Consider the following 16,690-nt stretch of genomic DNA (forward strand, 5'->3'; position numbering starts at 1 on the left):
AGGGCCCCATGCACCAATCTGCCCATTGCGGCAAGTCCAGTCGATATGACAAGAGACATGGGCGATGTGTCGGCGTCCGTTGGAGGAGGAGGCAAGTAGATTTGCTCTGACAGAGGATGGTCATCCGGTTTCTGCATGGGCACACCTCCTGGTGGCATCCGTTCTTGTGCTGGCATCACGATGACGGTGAGAGGGCTGCGTTGTGAGTATTGAGAGATGCCAAGATCCCGAGCGTCAGGTAGAGCCAAAGGTTGTGTAACGGCATTTGGAACAGGCGTTGCTGGCACACGAGGCCGAAGCTGGTCCGTATGACGCAGTCCAACACCCGTGTTCGTCTGGATTTCATACAGGCGTCTGCCACGGTGTCTTAAGATGCGGCCCGGGCTCCATTTTGGCCACCTACCATATCCCCGTACTCAGAAAAGGTTGTCAGCGGTGAATCGGCCAAGTGAAGGCACCCGTGGCCGTGAGGTGGAAGGCCGCAGAAGATGAAGTAGCGTGTGGGGCTGTCGGCCATGTAAGAGCTCAGCCGGGCTGCGGTCGCCCATGGGGGTGAAACGGTAAGACGCCAGAAACTGGAGAAGCACATCATCAACAGCAGAAGAAGTCAGAAGCTTCGCATCTGAGCCTTAAATGTGCGGACCAGTCGTTCAGCCTCACCGTTGGATTGTGGCTGGAACGGCGGGGTCATGACAGGCATAACGCTGTGACGAGCACAAAAATCCACAAATTTGGAAGAGGCAAATTGCGGACCATTATCAGTAACAAGAGTAGAGGGGAGGCCTTCCAAAGAAAAAATGTGGGCGAGAGCACTGGTGCTTGCCGCAGTGGTAGGCGACGTGCAACGGACAATGAAAGGAAAGTTCGAGTAGGCGTCAATTACGAGGAGCCAATAAGTACCTACAAATGGTCCCGCAAAGTCAGCATGAATGCGCTCCCAGGGCTTCTCAGGCGAAGGCCACGGTGGCAAAGATGACTTCGGGGCAGCGGCCTGTGACACACAAGGGCCACAGGCAGCGACCAGTGTGCTATTTCAGAGTCGATGCCAGGCCAGTACACATGACGGCGCGCCAGAGATTTTGCGCGAGACACACCCCAGTGGCCTTGGTGAAGGAGGCACAAGACCGAAGCACGCAAAGACGCAGGTACCACAACACACGGCGAAGCATTGTCAGTGGAGAGGAGGATAACACCATCCCTAGCCGTGAAGAGGTAGCGCAAAGTGTAGTAGTTCCGCAACGGATCAGAAGTCTTAGCGGACGGGAGATCTGGCCAACCCTTCTGAATACAGCGTAAAACCCAGGAGAGGGTAGGGTCAGAGCCCGTAGCAGCCGCCAGCCTGTCCCCAGCGATGGGGAACCCGTCCACAACCCGCTGCTCGGCAACATCCAGGTGGAAACACAAAAGTTCGTCCCTATCGAATGCCTGATCAGGACCCATGGGAAGGCGACACAGAGCATCAGCATTTGCATGTTGAGCTGTTGGCCGGAAATGAATCTCATAATTGAAACGAGATTAGTAAAGAGCCCAACGCTGGAGGCGTGTGCAGCCTTGTCGGGAAGTGACGATGGATGAAACAAGGAAACAAGTGGTTTGTGATCCGTAACAAGATGAAATTTTGAGCCATAGAGAAAAACACCAAACTTATGAAGAGCATAAATAATGGCCACAGCTTCTTTCTCAATTTGAGAATACTTTTGTTGGGCATCCGTGAGCATTTTGGAGGCATAAGCAATGGGTTGTTCCGAACCGTCAGGAAAACGGTGCGCAAGGACTGCACCGACCCCGTATTGAGAGGCGTCTGTGGCAAGAACAAGATGTTGGCCAGGTCGATAAGTAGCCAGGCACGGGGCCTGTTTCAGCATAGTCTTCAATTTCTGGAAAGCCACTTCGCATGATTCAGACCAGTGAAAAGGCACGTTTTTATGCAACAGGCGATGCAACGGCTGAGCCACCGAAGCTGCAGACGGTAAAAACTTGTGATAGTATGCTGTTTTCCCCAAGAAGGCCTGCAGTTCCTTAACAGATGTAGGGCAAGGAAGGGCATCGATCGCAGCGACAGTTTGCTGAAGCGGACGAATACCATCCCGAGAGAGTTGAAACCCCAAGTACGTGATAGATGCCTGAAAAAATTGTGATTTCTGAAGATTACACTTAAGACCGGCAGTCTGTAAGACATGAAAAAGTGTGCGAAGATTTTGGAGATGTTCTTCAGTGGTGGAGCCAGTGACAACAATGTCATCCATGTAATTGATACACCCAGGGACAGGGAGCAATAATTGTTCCAAGAATCGCTGAAAGAGATCAGGGGCGCTAGCAACCCCAAATGGCAAGCGTTGGTATTGATAGAGGCCAAAAGGTGTGTTAAGGACCAGAAACTGCCAGGAAGCAGCATCGAGAGGAAGTTGATGATAAGCTTCTGACAGGTCAATTTTAGAAAAATACTGGCCTCCAGCGAGTTTAGTGAACAGTTCTTCAGGACGGGGCATAGGGTAAGTGTCGATGAGGCATTGAGCATTTACAGTGGCTTTGAAATCGCCACAGAGACAAATATCACCATTTGGCTTCGCAACAACGACGACAGGAGAGGACCACGCACTGGAAGTGACAGGAAGCAAGACCCCTGAAGTAGTGAGACGATCCAACTCCCATTTTACCCGATCACGAAGGGCCACAGGAATGGGCCAAGGCTGAAAAAACTTAGGCCGAGCAGTGGGTTTGAGGTGATATGAGCTTCGAAGTTCTTTGCGTGGCCTAATCCAGGAGAAAAAAGGGACGAAAATGTCGTCGACAAGGAATCCAGTTGAGCATAAGGAATAGCATCAGAGACAATACTGACAGTCATCTATGGAGAACCCAAAAACGCGAAAGGCATCAAAACCAAAAAGATTTTCTGCGTTGCTCTGGTCGACCACAAATATGGGAACAGTGTGAACAATGGATTTGTAAGATACCTCAGCATTAAACTGTCCCAAGAGAGAAATCTTTTGTTTATTGTACGTCAGTAATTGCCGAGTGACAGGTGACAGGAGTGGAAACCCAACTGAAGATATGTCTGAGAATGAATTATAGTGGCAGCAGAACCAGTATCCACCTGCATGCGAACATCTTGACCAAGGATTTGGACAATGGGGAATAACTTCCCTGAAAGGGAAGAAGTGCAATTGACAGACAACACAGAATCAGAATCAGCGTCATGTTCATGAACATCATGTATGCGGTCGGATTTGCAAACGGAAGACACGTGACCTTTCTTTTTGCAATTGTGACACACAGCCCAATGTTGGGGACAATCCTCGCGTGAATGTTTCGTAAAACACCACGGACATGAAGGAAGTTGCCGGGGGTTTTGCTGCAGTTTCTTAGCGGGTTGTTTACGACTAGGCCAAGGCTACACGTGGGAGCGCACTGCGGCCACGTTGGCTGGCAGGGATGCGCCACACGCGTCGTCAACAGCGCACAGAGGTTGTATTTCCCTGACATCACCCCACGCCTCTATTTGCGCCCCAGCGGCGCGAGAAATTTCAAAAGATTGCGCAATGGAGAGAACTTCATCTAGAGTCGGATTCGCCAACTGAAGGGCACGTTGACGAACTTCTTTGTCGGGTGCCGACCGGATAACAGCATCCCATACCATGGAATCGGCATAGGATTCTTTGTGAATGTCAGTAACAAATTGACACTTTCGACTGAGGCCTTGAAGTTCAGCAGCCCAAGCACGATAGGATTGATGTGGCTGTTTCTGACATCGATAAAAGGCAACACGAGAGGCTACCACATGCATTTGCTTTTGAAAATAGACAGACAGAAGTGAGCACATTTCAGCAAAGGACAAAGACGCAGAAACCTTCAAAGGAGCCAATTGCGACAACAACCGATACATTTGAAGTGAAATCCAGGAAAGGAACAGAGACTTACATGGTTGTTCATCCGTGACATGAAATGCCAAGAAGTGCTGTCGAAGACGTTTTTCATAATCAGACCAGTCTTCCGCTGTCTTGTCGTAAGGAGGAAAAGGAGGTATAGCCAACGACGAGAAATGCCCCGCATTTGACGCCGCAACGAAATCACGAATCACCGCTGTTAGAAGCGTTTGCTGTTCAAGGAGATTTTGCAGTAGTTGCTTGACAGTAGCCATGGAACCCTGTGGGTCAACGGTGAAAAGGAAAAATCCCATCCTCATCGCCAGTTGTTATAACGTCAAGCTTAACACATATATTTCAGAATGACACAACACATATAAGTCACAGAGTAAGTTGACAAGCAAGACATGTGTACACATTAGCATTTGAATGAGCACTGAGTCCCAGTCTAGCAGCCGCTGCTCGGCTGGCCGCTTAGGTGGCACAGCTGCTGCATGGCTGGCAGACAGCGCCGCACGTAGAGGACGCGCGTAATTGCGCTGCGGTGCTTTGAATGATCGGCGAGTCACAACAGAAATTCTGTTTTAACAGAGAAAAACTTCAACAGCTGTTATATGTTTTACAACAAACCATCATGCTCTGTCTGTAATAGTTTCCAAGTCATACTTTTTTTTTTAAATGATAGCAGGGCTTTATGGACACCCCATATATTCTGATATTCTACAAAAGATGTTGCTAGCAAAACTGGATAACTGTTTCTGATTGTTGCAGCAAAATTAATGCAGACCATGGTTGACTATCATCATACAGATACCTTACAAGAAGATGGCATAATCCATTCACATAAGAAAGTGAAAACATAATTTGTCACATACCTGTAGCAGGATCACAGTGGGCTGTATCTTTGCCGAACATAAGCAGTTCCCCTTCCCTTGTAACAAGAGCTGTGGTGCCATTATTACATGCAGCATGTACAATAACTTGGCCCTCTACTTTAACCATTTTCTTTGGCTTTACAGGTTTTGGTTGCCTACGGGCTTTACCTAAAATTAAATATAAAATGAATAGTTATCTGATCACCAAAAGGGAAGTATAATGTTTATTCTAAAAAAATAAAAATGAGTGACAGTGAAACCACCCAACACCATAATTCTGAGGCATGTCACACATGACCATCAGGCAGATAATACACATTCCTACAAAAGTTATAAAGTTCAAAATGCTGTATGTTCCAATCTGAAACATATATTCATATTTTATAAATGAAATATATCTTGTAATATCAGCAATTTTTGTATTGGTGTCACTTCTATTTCACAGAATTACACCATAGTTGGAGAAATAGTTATATGAGTGTTTCAAGAGGGACAGTATATACCAGATGATTCAAAAACTAAGAAGCGATTTCAATTGTTTGTTACAGACAAACTATAAAAGACAGAAACACATTGCACATGTCACTAGATAAAGGAAGGTTCAAAGTTTTGACACAGTTGCACTGTTTTTTGTTTGTAGCAACACAGTGATTACAGAACAAAAGAAATCATTTTATGTGTTGTAATTTAAGCAAGTTCAACCCATTGTCCAGGAGCAATGTGCATTCCACCATAAATTCAGCAAGAATCTATCTCCACACAAGCAGATTTATGACTGCCATACGAAATTCTTGGATGTTGGTTGCATATGCAAAGGGAAGAGCACTGGTTGACCATGCATGACTGATGAAAATGTCAAGCATATCCCAGATGTGTTCACAAAGTGCCCTCAGAAGTCCACAAGACAGGCAAGCCAAGAACTTCAGGTTCCCCAAACAATAGTGTGACAAGTTCTGAAACGACTCCTGCATATGAAAACTTAGAAGCTGCACTTACTGCAGCAACTGTGTCCCAGTGACCATAAGAGAAGGTACAAATTTTGGATTTCAATTCTCCAGGTGATGCGAGATGAAACTTTTTCTGAATGACTCATCTTTTCAGATGAATTGACATTTCATATATCGGATAAAGCAAACCACCATAATGTAAGAATTTGGAGGCCACAAAATCCTGGCATCATCATCAAACGTGAAAGAGACTTCCTGAAACTGAATGTGCTTTCTTCTGTTTATGTTTACAAAGTTTATGTATCTTTCTTTTTGTGGAGGGAACTGCAACAGGAATGTAATATCTGGACATGCTGAAAAATTGGTTGTTTCCTCAACTTCACAAAGATGCCAATGATTTTATTTTCATCCATAACAGCCCCCCCCCCTCCCCCCTTTCACCTTGAGGTGCGGAGGTTGGCTTGACAACAAGATCTTGTTCATTGCTTTTGGTCTCCCATGTCGCCAGACCTCGCACCTTGTGAGTGTTTTCTGTGGGGGAATATAAAACATAGTTTTTGCCTGCTTATGGCAGTTACTCTTCAAGAGGTGTGAAATTGAATTGTTGGGGCTGTTGATTCAATAAACAGAAACCTGTTGATTTGTGGGTGGAATGAAATGGACTACCATTTCGATGTTTCTTGAGCAACACATGGTACTCACGTTGACTGTACAGTATAGTGTTTGTGAACACATAAACTTTGGGCCTTTCTCTATCCACTGACATGCACAATGTGTTCCTATCTTTCATGGTTTATCTGTAATAAACAACTGAAATGAGTTCTTCCTTTTTGAATCACCCTGGATTGTAGAAGTTGGTGGTACAGATTAAAAAATTCCATGTTATATGATGGAATTTTTATCAGTTACAGTGATTCATCTGGTTACAGAGGTAAGTTTTCATTTTGTGTATTATTCTTCAGTTGCTGTGGGTTTATTTGTTGACTCACATTTTTGTTTCAAATTTCAAGTCGTGAAGTTATGCTTTAGTACATGTAATTAAATTTTTAAACTGTGGTTGTGATTTGTTGGCCAATTCCACTGTATCATTTAAGCATGCCACACATATTTGCAAATGCTGAATACCTGTGTATGGGTTTTGTAATGGAAATGCTGCTGTTGCTTGTAGAGAAAAAGTAGATGATTTCCTAACTGCAGAGAATCAGAGTCCACAGTGTTTGCTCATGTTTTCACTAAATTGTGTAAGACTTTCGCAGTGTTCAAAGACATATCTCACCTGAGTGCACAAATGAACAGTGTGGATGAAGTAAAAGGCATTATTCAGTTGGTAAAATGTAGTCTTCCAACAAGCACATGCAGAGTTTCTACATGAATTGGCATTGCACACACAAGAATGTGGCAGATGTTACATATGAACTGCTTCAATCATTTTTATTCACAGTGATGGCGACATGAAATGTTTTATATTATTACACAGTTATAAATTATGTTAACAGCAACTATTGTTAATATTAATGTAAAAATAAAACAGAATATTAAAAATTATTCAAGTTATAAGTAAATAACATCCAGCTTGCATTACTAAATTTGTTACAGGCAGCCTCAGAAGAACTTGAGATTTGCCAATTAACTAAAAATTAGGCTATGAACTTATGCACCAAATCAATATAAAGTAAATGCTAAAATTTCTGGCTATAAGATTAAGTGGATGCTCTGAATATCCAAACATCAACAGACCACAAATCTTGTTTCCTGCATTGTGGAGAATGTCATGTCATGTCGTGTCGTGTGACTAGGGCCTCCCATTGGGTAGACCGTACGCCGGGTGCAAAACTTTCGATTTGACGCCACTTCGGCGACTTGCGCTTCGATGGGGATGAATTGATGATGATTAGGACAACACAACACCCAGTCCCTGAGTGGAGAAAATCTCTGACGCTGCCGGGAATCAAACCTGGGCCCTTGGGATTGACATTCTGTTGTGCTGACCACTCAGCTACCGGGGGCGGATAGTGTTAGAATGATTGGCACAAATAATAATAATAATAATAAAGAGTGAGTATATATATTTGGTTGGTGCATAAGTTCGTAGCATTTTTCCATAAGTTCAATAAACACAAGAGATACACATAACAGAGACTTTAGTCATAAATAATATATTCTCCTTCACTACTTACAACCACCTGGCAATGCTGGGATAACTTTTTGATTCTGCGACTATAGAAGTCACATGGTTTAGAGATGAAGAACTTGTCAAGCCACGTTCAGAGGACATTTTCTTTTGGAAAGGAAGTTCCTTGAAGATTGTTCAACAGAGAGCAGAAAAGGTGAAAATCTGAGGGTGCAGGATTAGGTGAAGAAGGTGGGTGTGGAATGACTTCCCAACCCAACTCCTGTATAGAGTTTTTTGTCAATCTACCAGAATTCAGGTGGGCGTTATCACGGAGGAGAATCACTTCATGCAGTCTTCCTGGTTGTTGTTCTTGGACTGTATCTGCAAGATATTTCAGTTGTTGACAATAAATGTCAGCAGTGATGGTTGCACTTCAGGGAAGTAATTTGTAGATAAAAACCTATAGCAATCGGAATAACAACATGTAAAACAAAAATGCTATGAACTAATGCACCAATCTAATAGGTACGCAACATGCATTCATTAACTGTAGCCCATAGTTTCCAGTCACTTACAACTGTTTGCAGAATGCACTCTAACTGTCCGCATTCTGTGTTCTCTCTCTACCTGGGAATGGGGCAATGTCGTCATCAGCAGGACTTTCCTCTCAGATTGATGTGTTACTACATCCCAATCAATACAGATGCTTGGAATATTGACCACGACATTTTAATCAGTGCACCATACGTCTAATAGGGCTGATGCAATGCAGTCTGAGCCAGTTCCTAATGCTTGGCATACCCACTTTGCAGCACTTCTAGTGTCCCAATCAGATTTCTGTTCACTTAATTTCCAGGTTCATTAGTGACTTTCATCAATAATATGAGCTCCTATGACATCATACACATAATAATATTGTTCACATCCCAATCAATACAATGCTGACCTGTAACACACCATCATACCCATACGACATATACTAAGAATCACCAGTAAACCCACAACAGATGTAGTGCAAAAGGTGACAGTGAGCCTAAGAAGTACACTCTGCTGACTTCATCACAGTATTGTTTCTGTAGCGTCAGTTGAAGCTGATGCACCCAGATGCTGACAGCAAAGGCCACAATAGCATAGCTTTATGATATAACTGCACCAAATGCAACAATAATTTATAGTTGGGAGTGCCAGCATGCGCAGCCTTATGGATGATTTTAGCCACTTTCTGAGTAAAGGATTTTACACGTTCTAGAAAGCTCCTTTTCTTGTATACAGGAATTCCTAGCTATCTGCAAACAGTGTTGTAATTTATAGGGATTCCATCAAGCCTGAGGAAGGTATTTCTAGCAGGAGGAACTCTTCCCTTCAAATATATATGTGTGTGTGTGTGTGTGTGTGTGTGTGTGTGTGTGTGTGTGTGTGTGTTGTCCATGTACCACAGCTGCATCTGAACGAACACATCATTCAACATTTCCTCAAGTCTCGCCCTGAAGTCTGCAGACACAACTACTAGAATCTCATCTGCATACGTAGCGGCACCTTCAACAGTATCTTCCCTGTTTAGCAGATGTAATAGGGAGGCCAATACTAAGATCTCTGATCAATAGACCACTTACACAGCCTCGTGGAGAGACCTTGGCAATCTTTTTGATTACCTTGCTCAGCTCCTCTAGCTACTGGACACTACATATGCTACAATAATCAACAAAGCTCTTGTACAGACATCTGGGGACCCCGAGATCTCACAGGCATCCAAACATTGCAGGCCACCACAGATTACTGAATGTGCCTGCGATACTAATCATGACATTCAACAAGGACATGACTGTAGATGATTGGAATTTTATCTCTGGCTCATTTCATTTTAGCAACTAGTCCATTAGTACTGTTTACTGATGAAGCTGCTTTCACACATGACAGTATCTATAACACTCATAAATCACACTGGTGGTGCAACAAAAACCCACAAGCCTCTGTGGAGACACCTTTTCAAGAACATTTCTCTGTAAATGTGAGGTGTAGGATGATAGACAATCAGCTGATGGAGCCTCTTGCATTACTGCATCTTCTTACAGGACCTAGTTATCTGTACTTTCTTGAGAATAAGCTTCCAGGATTATCAGAATCGGTTCCTTTGCCTACAAGGGTCAATATGTTATTCCATCAAGATGGGGCCCCACATATTCTAGTCATCACATTGTAGTCATCAAATTCTAATGAGACATCATATAAAACCAACATTCCTATCAGAAGACAGACCAGCAGAAATTATCACATTCATTGGCCATCAAGATCCTTACACCCTCCCCCTTTAGATTTTTTGTCAGTGGTGATGGTTGAGAGGCGAGAGCTAGAAATATAAAAGTAAACACAAGAGATGGATTGATCAATCACATTATGAATAGTGCGCCCCAATAAAAAAGGTGATCTCAGAAGAGCTACACTTGTGGTTGCCAAGTGAATTCAAAAGGGCATTGAAGTTGGAGGTGGGATTTATGATATTCAACTTCAAACTTAATAATTGGAGGTTGCTTATCACCTTCTATGAGTATTTGTTTCAGTCACTTTTTAAACAGCTATACCTCTGAAACAAATAAAAACTGGACACTTGTTGTGTGGAATGTTTTACTTGAAAAAAGTCTAAGAGCACCTAAAATATTTATTATTCCTCCTTTAATACCCTGTACATCATGTCACTTCTGCAGTTATTTATTTATTTATTTTATAAATTATCATAAAAACTACCATAGTTTCCTTAAGACACATTTTATTTTTGAAACTTTGTTTCATGTACATGTACACATGATGAAGAATATCTTACTCTGATCGCCATCTTCTCCTCTTCTTGCTGTTCCGACAAAAAACACAGATCCATCTTCAGAGATCAGCACTGCATGAAGACCTTCATGACCAACAGCAAAGTGGGTTATTTTAGGAGACTTAGTGATTGGTAGTTCAGCCCATTTGCCATTTCTGAGGCCTCCTTGTTTGATTCCTAGACTTGCTGATTTGCCACAATAGAAGACCTGAAAACAGGGGGAAAGCAGTGAAGCACTGTATGTTACTAACTACACCAATATAAACACAAAAATGTGTTTCTCAGACATATTTTGTTCCATAGCATTTTTATTGTCACTATTTAATTAAAATGCAAAGAAATTCCTTTTAGTACATTTTTGGAAATTTATCTGCTTTGCATTGGGAATTTCTTTTGGCAGAATATGCAATCATTTGCTTTTCTGAAGTTTTGATACAACTTTTTTTTTTTACCATTAACTAGATTTTAAGCTGCTACAGGATCATCATCACATGGAAGTGATACAGGAATAGTATCTGATGATGAGCTTGCAGTGGCCTGAAAACTAGTTAACGGTACAGAAAATAAATTATATCAAAACTTCAAAAAAAAGCAATTGTTGCAAATTCTACTCAAATAAATCATTAATTTAAATCACAGTTCCATTCCAGGATATAGAGAATTTATTGCCTTACCTTTCCTGAGTTAGTTCTTATTAAACCAAAATCCTTCCCTGCAGCAATGACAGCTATTTCTTCATCATAGCCAATCTGTACAGTGTGTATCATGGTTTCTTCATCAAATGTGGCATATCCAAAAACATCAACACATTTTCTTGCTAACTTAAGGGGAAGTTCATTGACTGACACAACGGGTGAACTGGTAGGATTTATTGTACGAACAACAAAACCATCCTGAAACATATACATGAAGTGCAGATGTATAGTAAATAGAGTTCTCATTAATTCTTACTCAATCGAAGATGCTAAATATAGCAACATTTTTCGAAAAAGTGATGATAAATATCGTACATCTTTCGCTGCTGTAATCATTCCAAGATTTTCTCCATCAGAAAACATTACGCAAGAACCACAATCTTTCCCTTCCAGGGAAACAATATCCATGACTTTCAATGATTCTCTGTCCATAAGCAGTAACTCACAGCCTTTTTTCCCAACAAATTTGAAGTACAGCATTCCCTATGAAGTAAACACATGCAGTATCAAATTACTCTATAATAAGAAGACAAAACAATGACAAATAAAGTTACAAAATAAATACTTACATAAGCAAATCCTAGCCATCCTTTTTCATCAATAAAGAAATCTGATTTGTGGATGTATATGTTAGCCTTTACAGTTCCACCGTAACCAGAGCCTATCTTGAAAAGACCTTTTGACGTATATAAGTATAAATATTGTCCATCACTTGCCAGTGATTTTGTGGTCTGACTGCTGTGAATATCTGTTAACACAAATGAAAACACCTATCTCAGTTGCCTTAATACTAACAAATCTGAAATATGTAGCTATTATTTGATGAATCAAAAGCACAAGAGATAAACAGATGTGTCTTACAATTAAAGAAAACTTTGTAGATCTGCTCAAAGGTGAATGCCAAGGTCTCAGACTTGCTAGATCAGCTTTAACAACTCTTAAACATTACAGCAATCCCTCAACCTTTATATCTCAATTATATTTCATGATGATAACATGTTATTGTTTTTCTTGTGGTCTTCAGTTTGAAGACTAGTTTGATCCAGTTCTTCATGCCACTCTATCCTGTGCAAGCCTCTTCATCTCTAAATAACTACTGCAACCCACATCTTCCTGAATCTGCTTACTGTATTCATCTCTTGGTCTCCCTCTATGATTTTTATCCCCCCCCCACACACACACTTCCTACCAATACTAACTTGGTTATTCCTTAATGTTTCAGAATGTGTCCTATCAACTGATCCCTTATTTTAGTCAAGCTGTACCACAAATTTCTTGTCTCCCCAATTCTATCCAGTACCTCCTCATTATTTACACAATCTACCAATCTAATCTTCAGCATCCTTCTATAGCACCACAACTTTAATTCCTACTACAAATTTTTCTTTGTTTTCCTTTACATTTGCTCAATGTACAGATTGAATAACATTGGGGATAAGCTACAACCCTGTCTACTTTCTCAGCTACTGCTTTCCTTTAATGACTCACAACTCTAATGACTGCTGTTCATTTCTGTACAAGTGGTAAACAGCCTTTTGCTTGCTGTTTTCATCCCTGCTACCTTCAGAATTTTAAAGAGTATATTCCAGTCAACATCGTCAAAAAGCTTTCTGTAAGTCTAAGAATGCTATAAATGTAGATTTACCTTCCCTTAACCTATCTGCTAAGATAAGTCATTGGGTCAGTATTGCCCTGTATGTTTCTACATTTCTCCAGAATCCACACTGATCTTCCCCGAGGTTGGCTTCTACCAATTCTTCCACTTTATGGTATTATTTTGCAAGCATGACTTGTTAAACTGACAATTCAGTAATATTCACTCCTGACAGCATCTGCTTTCTTTGGAATTGGAATTATTATATTCTTCTTGAAGTCTGAGGGTACTTTGCCTATCTCTTACATCTTACATCTTTCATAGCAGATGGAACAGTTTTGTCATGGATGGCTCTCCCAAGGCTATCTGATGGAATGTCGTCTACTCTAGGGGCTTTGTTTTGACTTTGGTCTTTCTCATATTCCTCACAGTATCTGCTATCTCATCGTCATCTGCAGTCTCTTCGCTTTGTATAACATTGCCTTCAAATTCATCTCCCATGCACAGACCGTACACTCTCTTTCCACCTTTCAGCTTTCCCTTCTTTGCTTGGTATGAATTTCGATCTGAACCCTTGCTATTCATACAGGTGCTCTTCTTTTCTCCAAAGGCCTCTTCAATTTTCCTGTAGGTGGTATCTGTCTTTCACCTAGTGAAATATGCTCCTAAACCATTACATGTGTTCTCTAGTCATTCTGGCTTAGCTATTCAGCAGTTTTTAAGACATTTATATTCCCTTTGGCCTGCTTCATTTACTGCATTTTTATATTTTCTCATTTCATCAGTTAAATTAAATGATGGCAATGTTTTGCAAAACTCTTCCAATCATTCTTTTCCCATTTCTAGTCATACTTATTAATAACATTCTCACAATTTACAACACACATTGAAGTCAGCAACCAAGAAAACTTTTACTATCCACTGAAAAGAAAAAGAAAACTGATGGGGATAAAAACTGCAACCAATCAGGAAACCCCCTTAGCTCTGCCTCAAGAATTTTCAACACATTGTGCAATAAACTAACAATAAGTTTACAAAAGACAGGAGATTTTGTGTGGGAGGGTTAGTGATAAAGTCATCCAGTATTTCAATGTGATCCACCTTAATATGATAACTACAAAGACTGCAACAATGACATTCAGGAACAGAAAACAAACAGGGTTAAATTGAAACTTCCTACAGGGAACAACAGCATACAGCATGAAAAATGAGTAATGGGCATGATAATTAAAACCCAGAACAGTTTGATGTGGAATGAGCCTCCAATGACTCTACATCTACATACAAATCAGCAAAGCACTCATAAGTGGACAGCAGAGGGTACTTGGCATTGTACCACATGTTAAGATATCTACCCACTCCCACTGCACATGGAGCATGTGAATAACGACTGCTTAGATGCCTCTGTGCATCCTGTAATTAGTCTAATCTTCCCTTCACTGACCCTAAAGGAATGATATATAAGAATCTGAAGATTATCTATAGATTCTTAAATTAATACTGGTTCTTGAAACTTTGTAAATAGGATTCCATGGGATAATTGGCATCTATCTTCGCGCATCTGTCAATTCGAGTTTTTCAACACTTCCATGACACTCTCCCACGAATCAAACAAAACTGTGACAATTTGCCCCACCCTTCTTTTTATATGTCCAATATCCCCTGTTGGCCATATCTGGTATGGATCCCACACACTTGAGCAATGTACTAAGATGGTATGCACATACGACTTGTACACAGTCTTCTTTCTAGACTGCATTTTCCCAGTGTGCTGCCAATGATCTGCCTTACATATGGCTGAGCCTATGTAGTCACTCCATTTTATATCCCTACAAATTGTTACAGCCAGATATTTTATATGAGTTGAGTGATTCCAAATGTGACTCACTGATGTTGCAGGATACAAATTTTTTGAGTTTTGGAAAGGTATAATATTACTTGTATGACCATGTAAAACAAGTTGCTATTCTTTACATCACTTTTAAATCTTATCAAGATTTTTCCAGAACGAATTTTCTCTTCGTAGCAGAGCATATTCTGATTTGAACCTTCCTGGAAGGTAGGAGATGAGGTACTGGTGGAAGTAAAGCTGTGAGTGCAGATTGTGAGTCATGCCTGAATAACTCAGTCAGATTAGTACTTGCCACAAAAGACAACGGTCTCAGGTTCAAGCTCTCGTCCAGCACAGAACTTTAATCTGCCAGGAAGTATCTTATCAAGATGTGACTGAATGTTTGTGCAGCTTTTTTTCAGACAGTACTTCACTATAGATAACAGTATCATCTGCAAAAAATCTGACACTACTATTAATATTGTTTGTCGGGTCATTAATATGCAACATGAACAGCAACAGTCCCAATACACTTCCTTGAAGCACACCACAAGGTACTTCTGCTTCTTTCCATTCGAGGTAACATGTTGCATTCTTGATCCAGTCATAAAGTTTGTTTGATATCCCATATAACAACACTTTTGTAAATAAATGTTCATGTGAAAAACAGACAAAATCTTTAGCAAAGTTGCAAAATACTGCATCCATCTGATTGATCCATGGCTTTCAGGATATCATTTGAGTAGAGCACAAGTTGGTTTTTACAAGACTGACGATTCATGTTCGTTAAAGTGTTTAAATCATATATACAATGGATAATGAATAAAACTGTGTATTTTCTAATAAAAAATAACATAAAGGCTGAAAAAATGAAGGGATCAAAAAGCAGTTGCATTAATCATAGTGCTAACCAGGAGAACTTAAATCATTACTCGTCTTGAAAACTAAGTGCACCGATGATTAGAAATTGCATGAAAATAAAATAAAATTTGATACAGACTTGTGAAATGCCTCATTTTTAAATGAAAATTTATTAAATACATCAATAATGCTATTCAGTCTCCAGAAATAAAAAAGTATTTTATTTCATATTTGATATTTTGCATTTTTGCACCACATTTTAATTTATTGTGAATACTGTTATTTTCATCCAGTTAATAACTAAAAATATCAACAGTTATTTTCATTAAAACATTATGATTCGCATTCATTAATTAACATTTCCATTTGTTAATAAATATGGAATTTCAATGAAAGTAAAACAAACAAATGTTGCTAGCCAGATTCAAAACATAAACTTTACAGCTACCAGACTTTCACATTAACTATTCAGCTACCTAGGACTGAGATTCAATGACTTCTTTTGTACTTCACAGCACTCAGAAACCCAGTCCATACGGTCCCTTTGTTAGATAAAAACAAACCTGCAGTACTTTCTAGCTAGTTCACTCTTGTTATGGTTCCTTGTGTGTCATAATGTTGTTCATCTACATCTACATCTACATTTATACTCCGCAAGCCACCCAACGGTGTGTGGCGGAGGGCACTTTACGTGCCATGTCATTACCTCCCTTTTCTGTTCCAGTCGCGTATGGTTCGCGGGAAGAACGACTGTCTGAAAGCCTCCGTGTGCGCTCGAATCTCTCTCATTTTACATTCGTCATCTCCTCGGCAGGTATAAGTAGGGGGAAGCAATATATTCGATACCTCATCCAGAAACACACCCTCTCGAAACCTGGACAGCAAGCTACACCGCGATGCAGAGTGCCTCTCTTGCAGAGTCTGCCACTTGAGTTTGCTAAACATCTCCGTAACTCTATCACAGTTACCAAATAACCCTGTGACGAAATGCGCCGCTCTTCTTTGGATCTTCTCTTGTTGTTGTGGTCTTCAGTCCAGAGACTGGTTTGATGCAGCTCTCCATGCTACTCTATCCTGTGCAAGCTTCTTCATCTCC

General features: G+C 40.8%; 1 protein-coding gene across 1 annotated transcript in view; it reads right to left on the bottom strand.

Annotated features, from left to right (window-relative positions):
- Nucleotides 1–16,690, bottom strand: part of LOC126188563 (E3 ubiquitin-protein ligase MYCBP2-like) — a 215,363-nt gene that overhangs the window by 137,299 nt on the left and 61,374 nt on the right. The window contains exons 6-10 of the mRNA XM_049930164.1: nt 11,878–12,056; nt 11,624–11,791; nt 11,288–11,506; nt 10,617–10,821; nt 4,739–4,906 (exon numbers count right to left, since the gene is read on the bottom strand). Coding sequence (XP_049786121.1) covers nt 4,739–4,906; nt 10,617–10,821; nt 11,288–11,506; nt 11,624–11,791; nt 11,878–12,056 — 939 coding nt within the window. The remainder of the gene's footprint in view (nt 1–4,738; nt 4,907–10,616; nt 10,822–11,287; nt 11,507–11,623; nt 11,792–11,877; nt 12,057–16,690) is intronic.

The sequence above is a fragment of the Schistocerca cancellata genome, chromosome 5 (genome assembly GCF_023864275.1).
Source record: "Schistocerca cancellata isolate TAMUIC-IGC-003103 chromosome 5, iqSchCanc2.1, whole genome shotgun sequence".
NCBI lineage: Eukaryota > Metazoa > Arthropoda > Insecta > Orthoptera > Acrididae > Schistocerca > Schistocerca cancellata.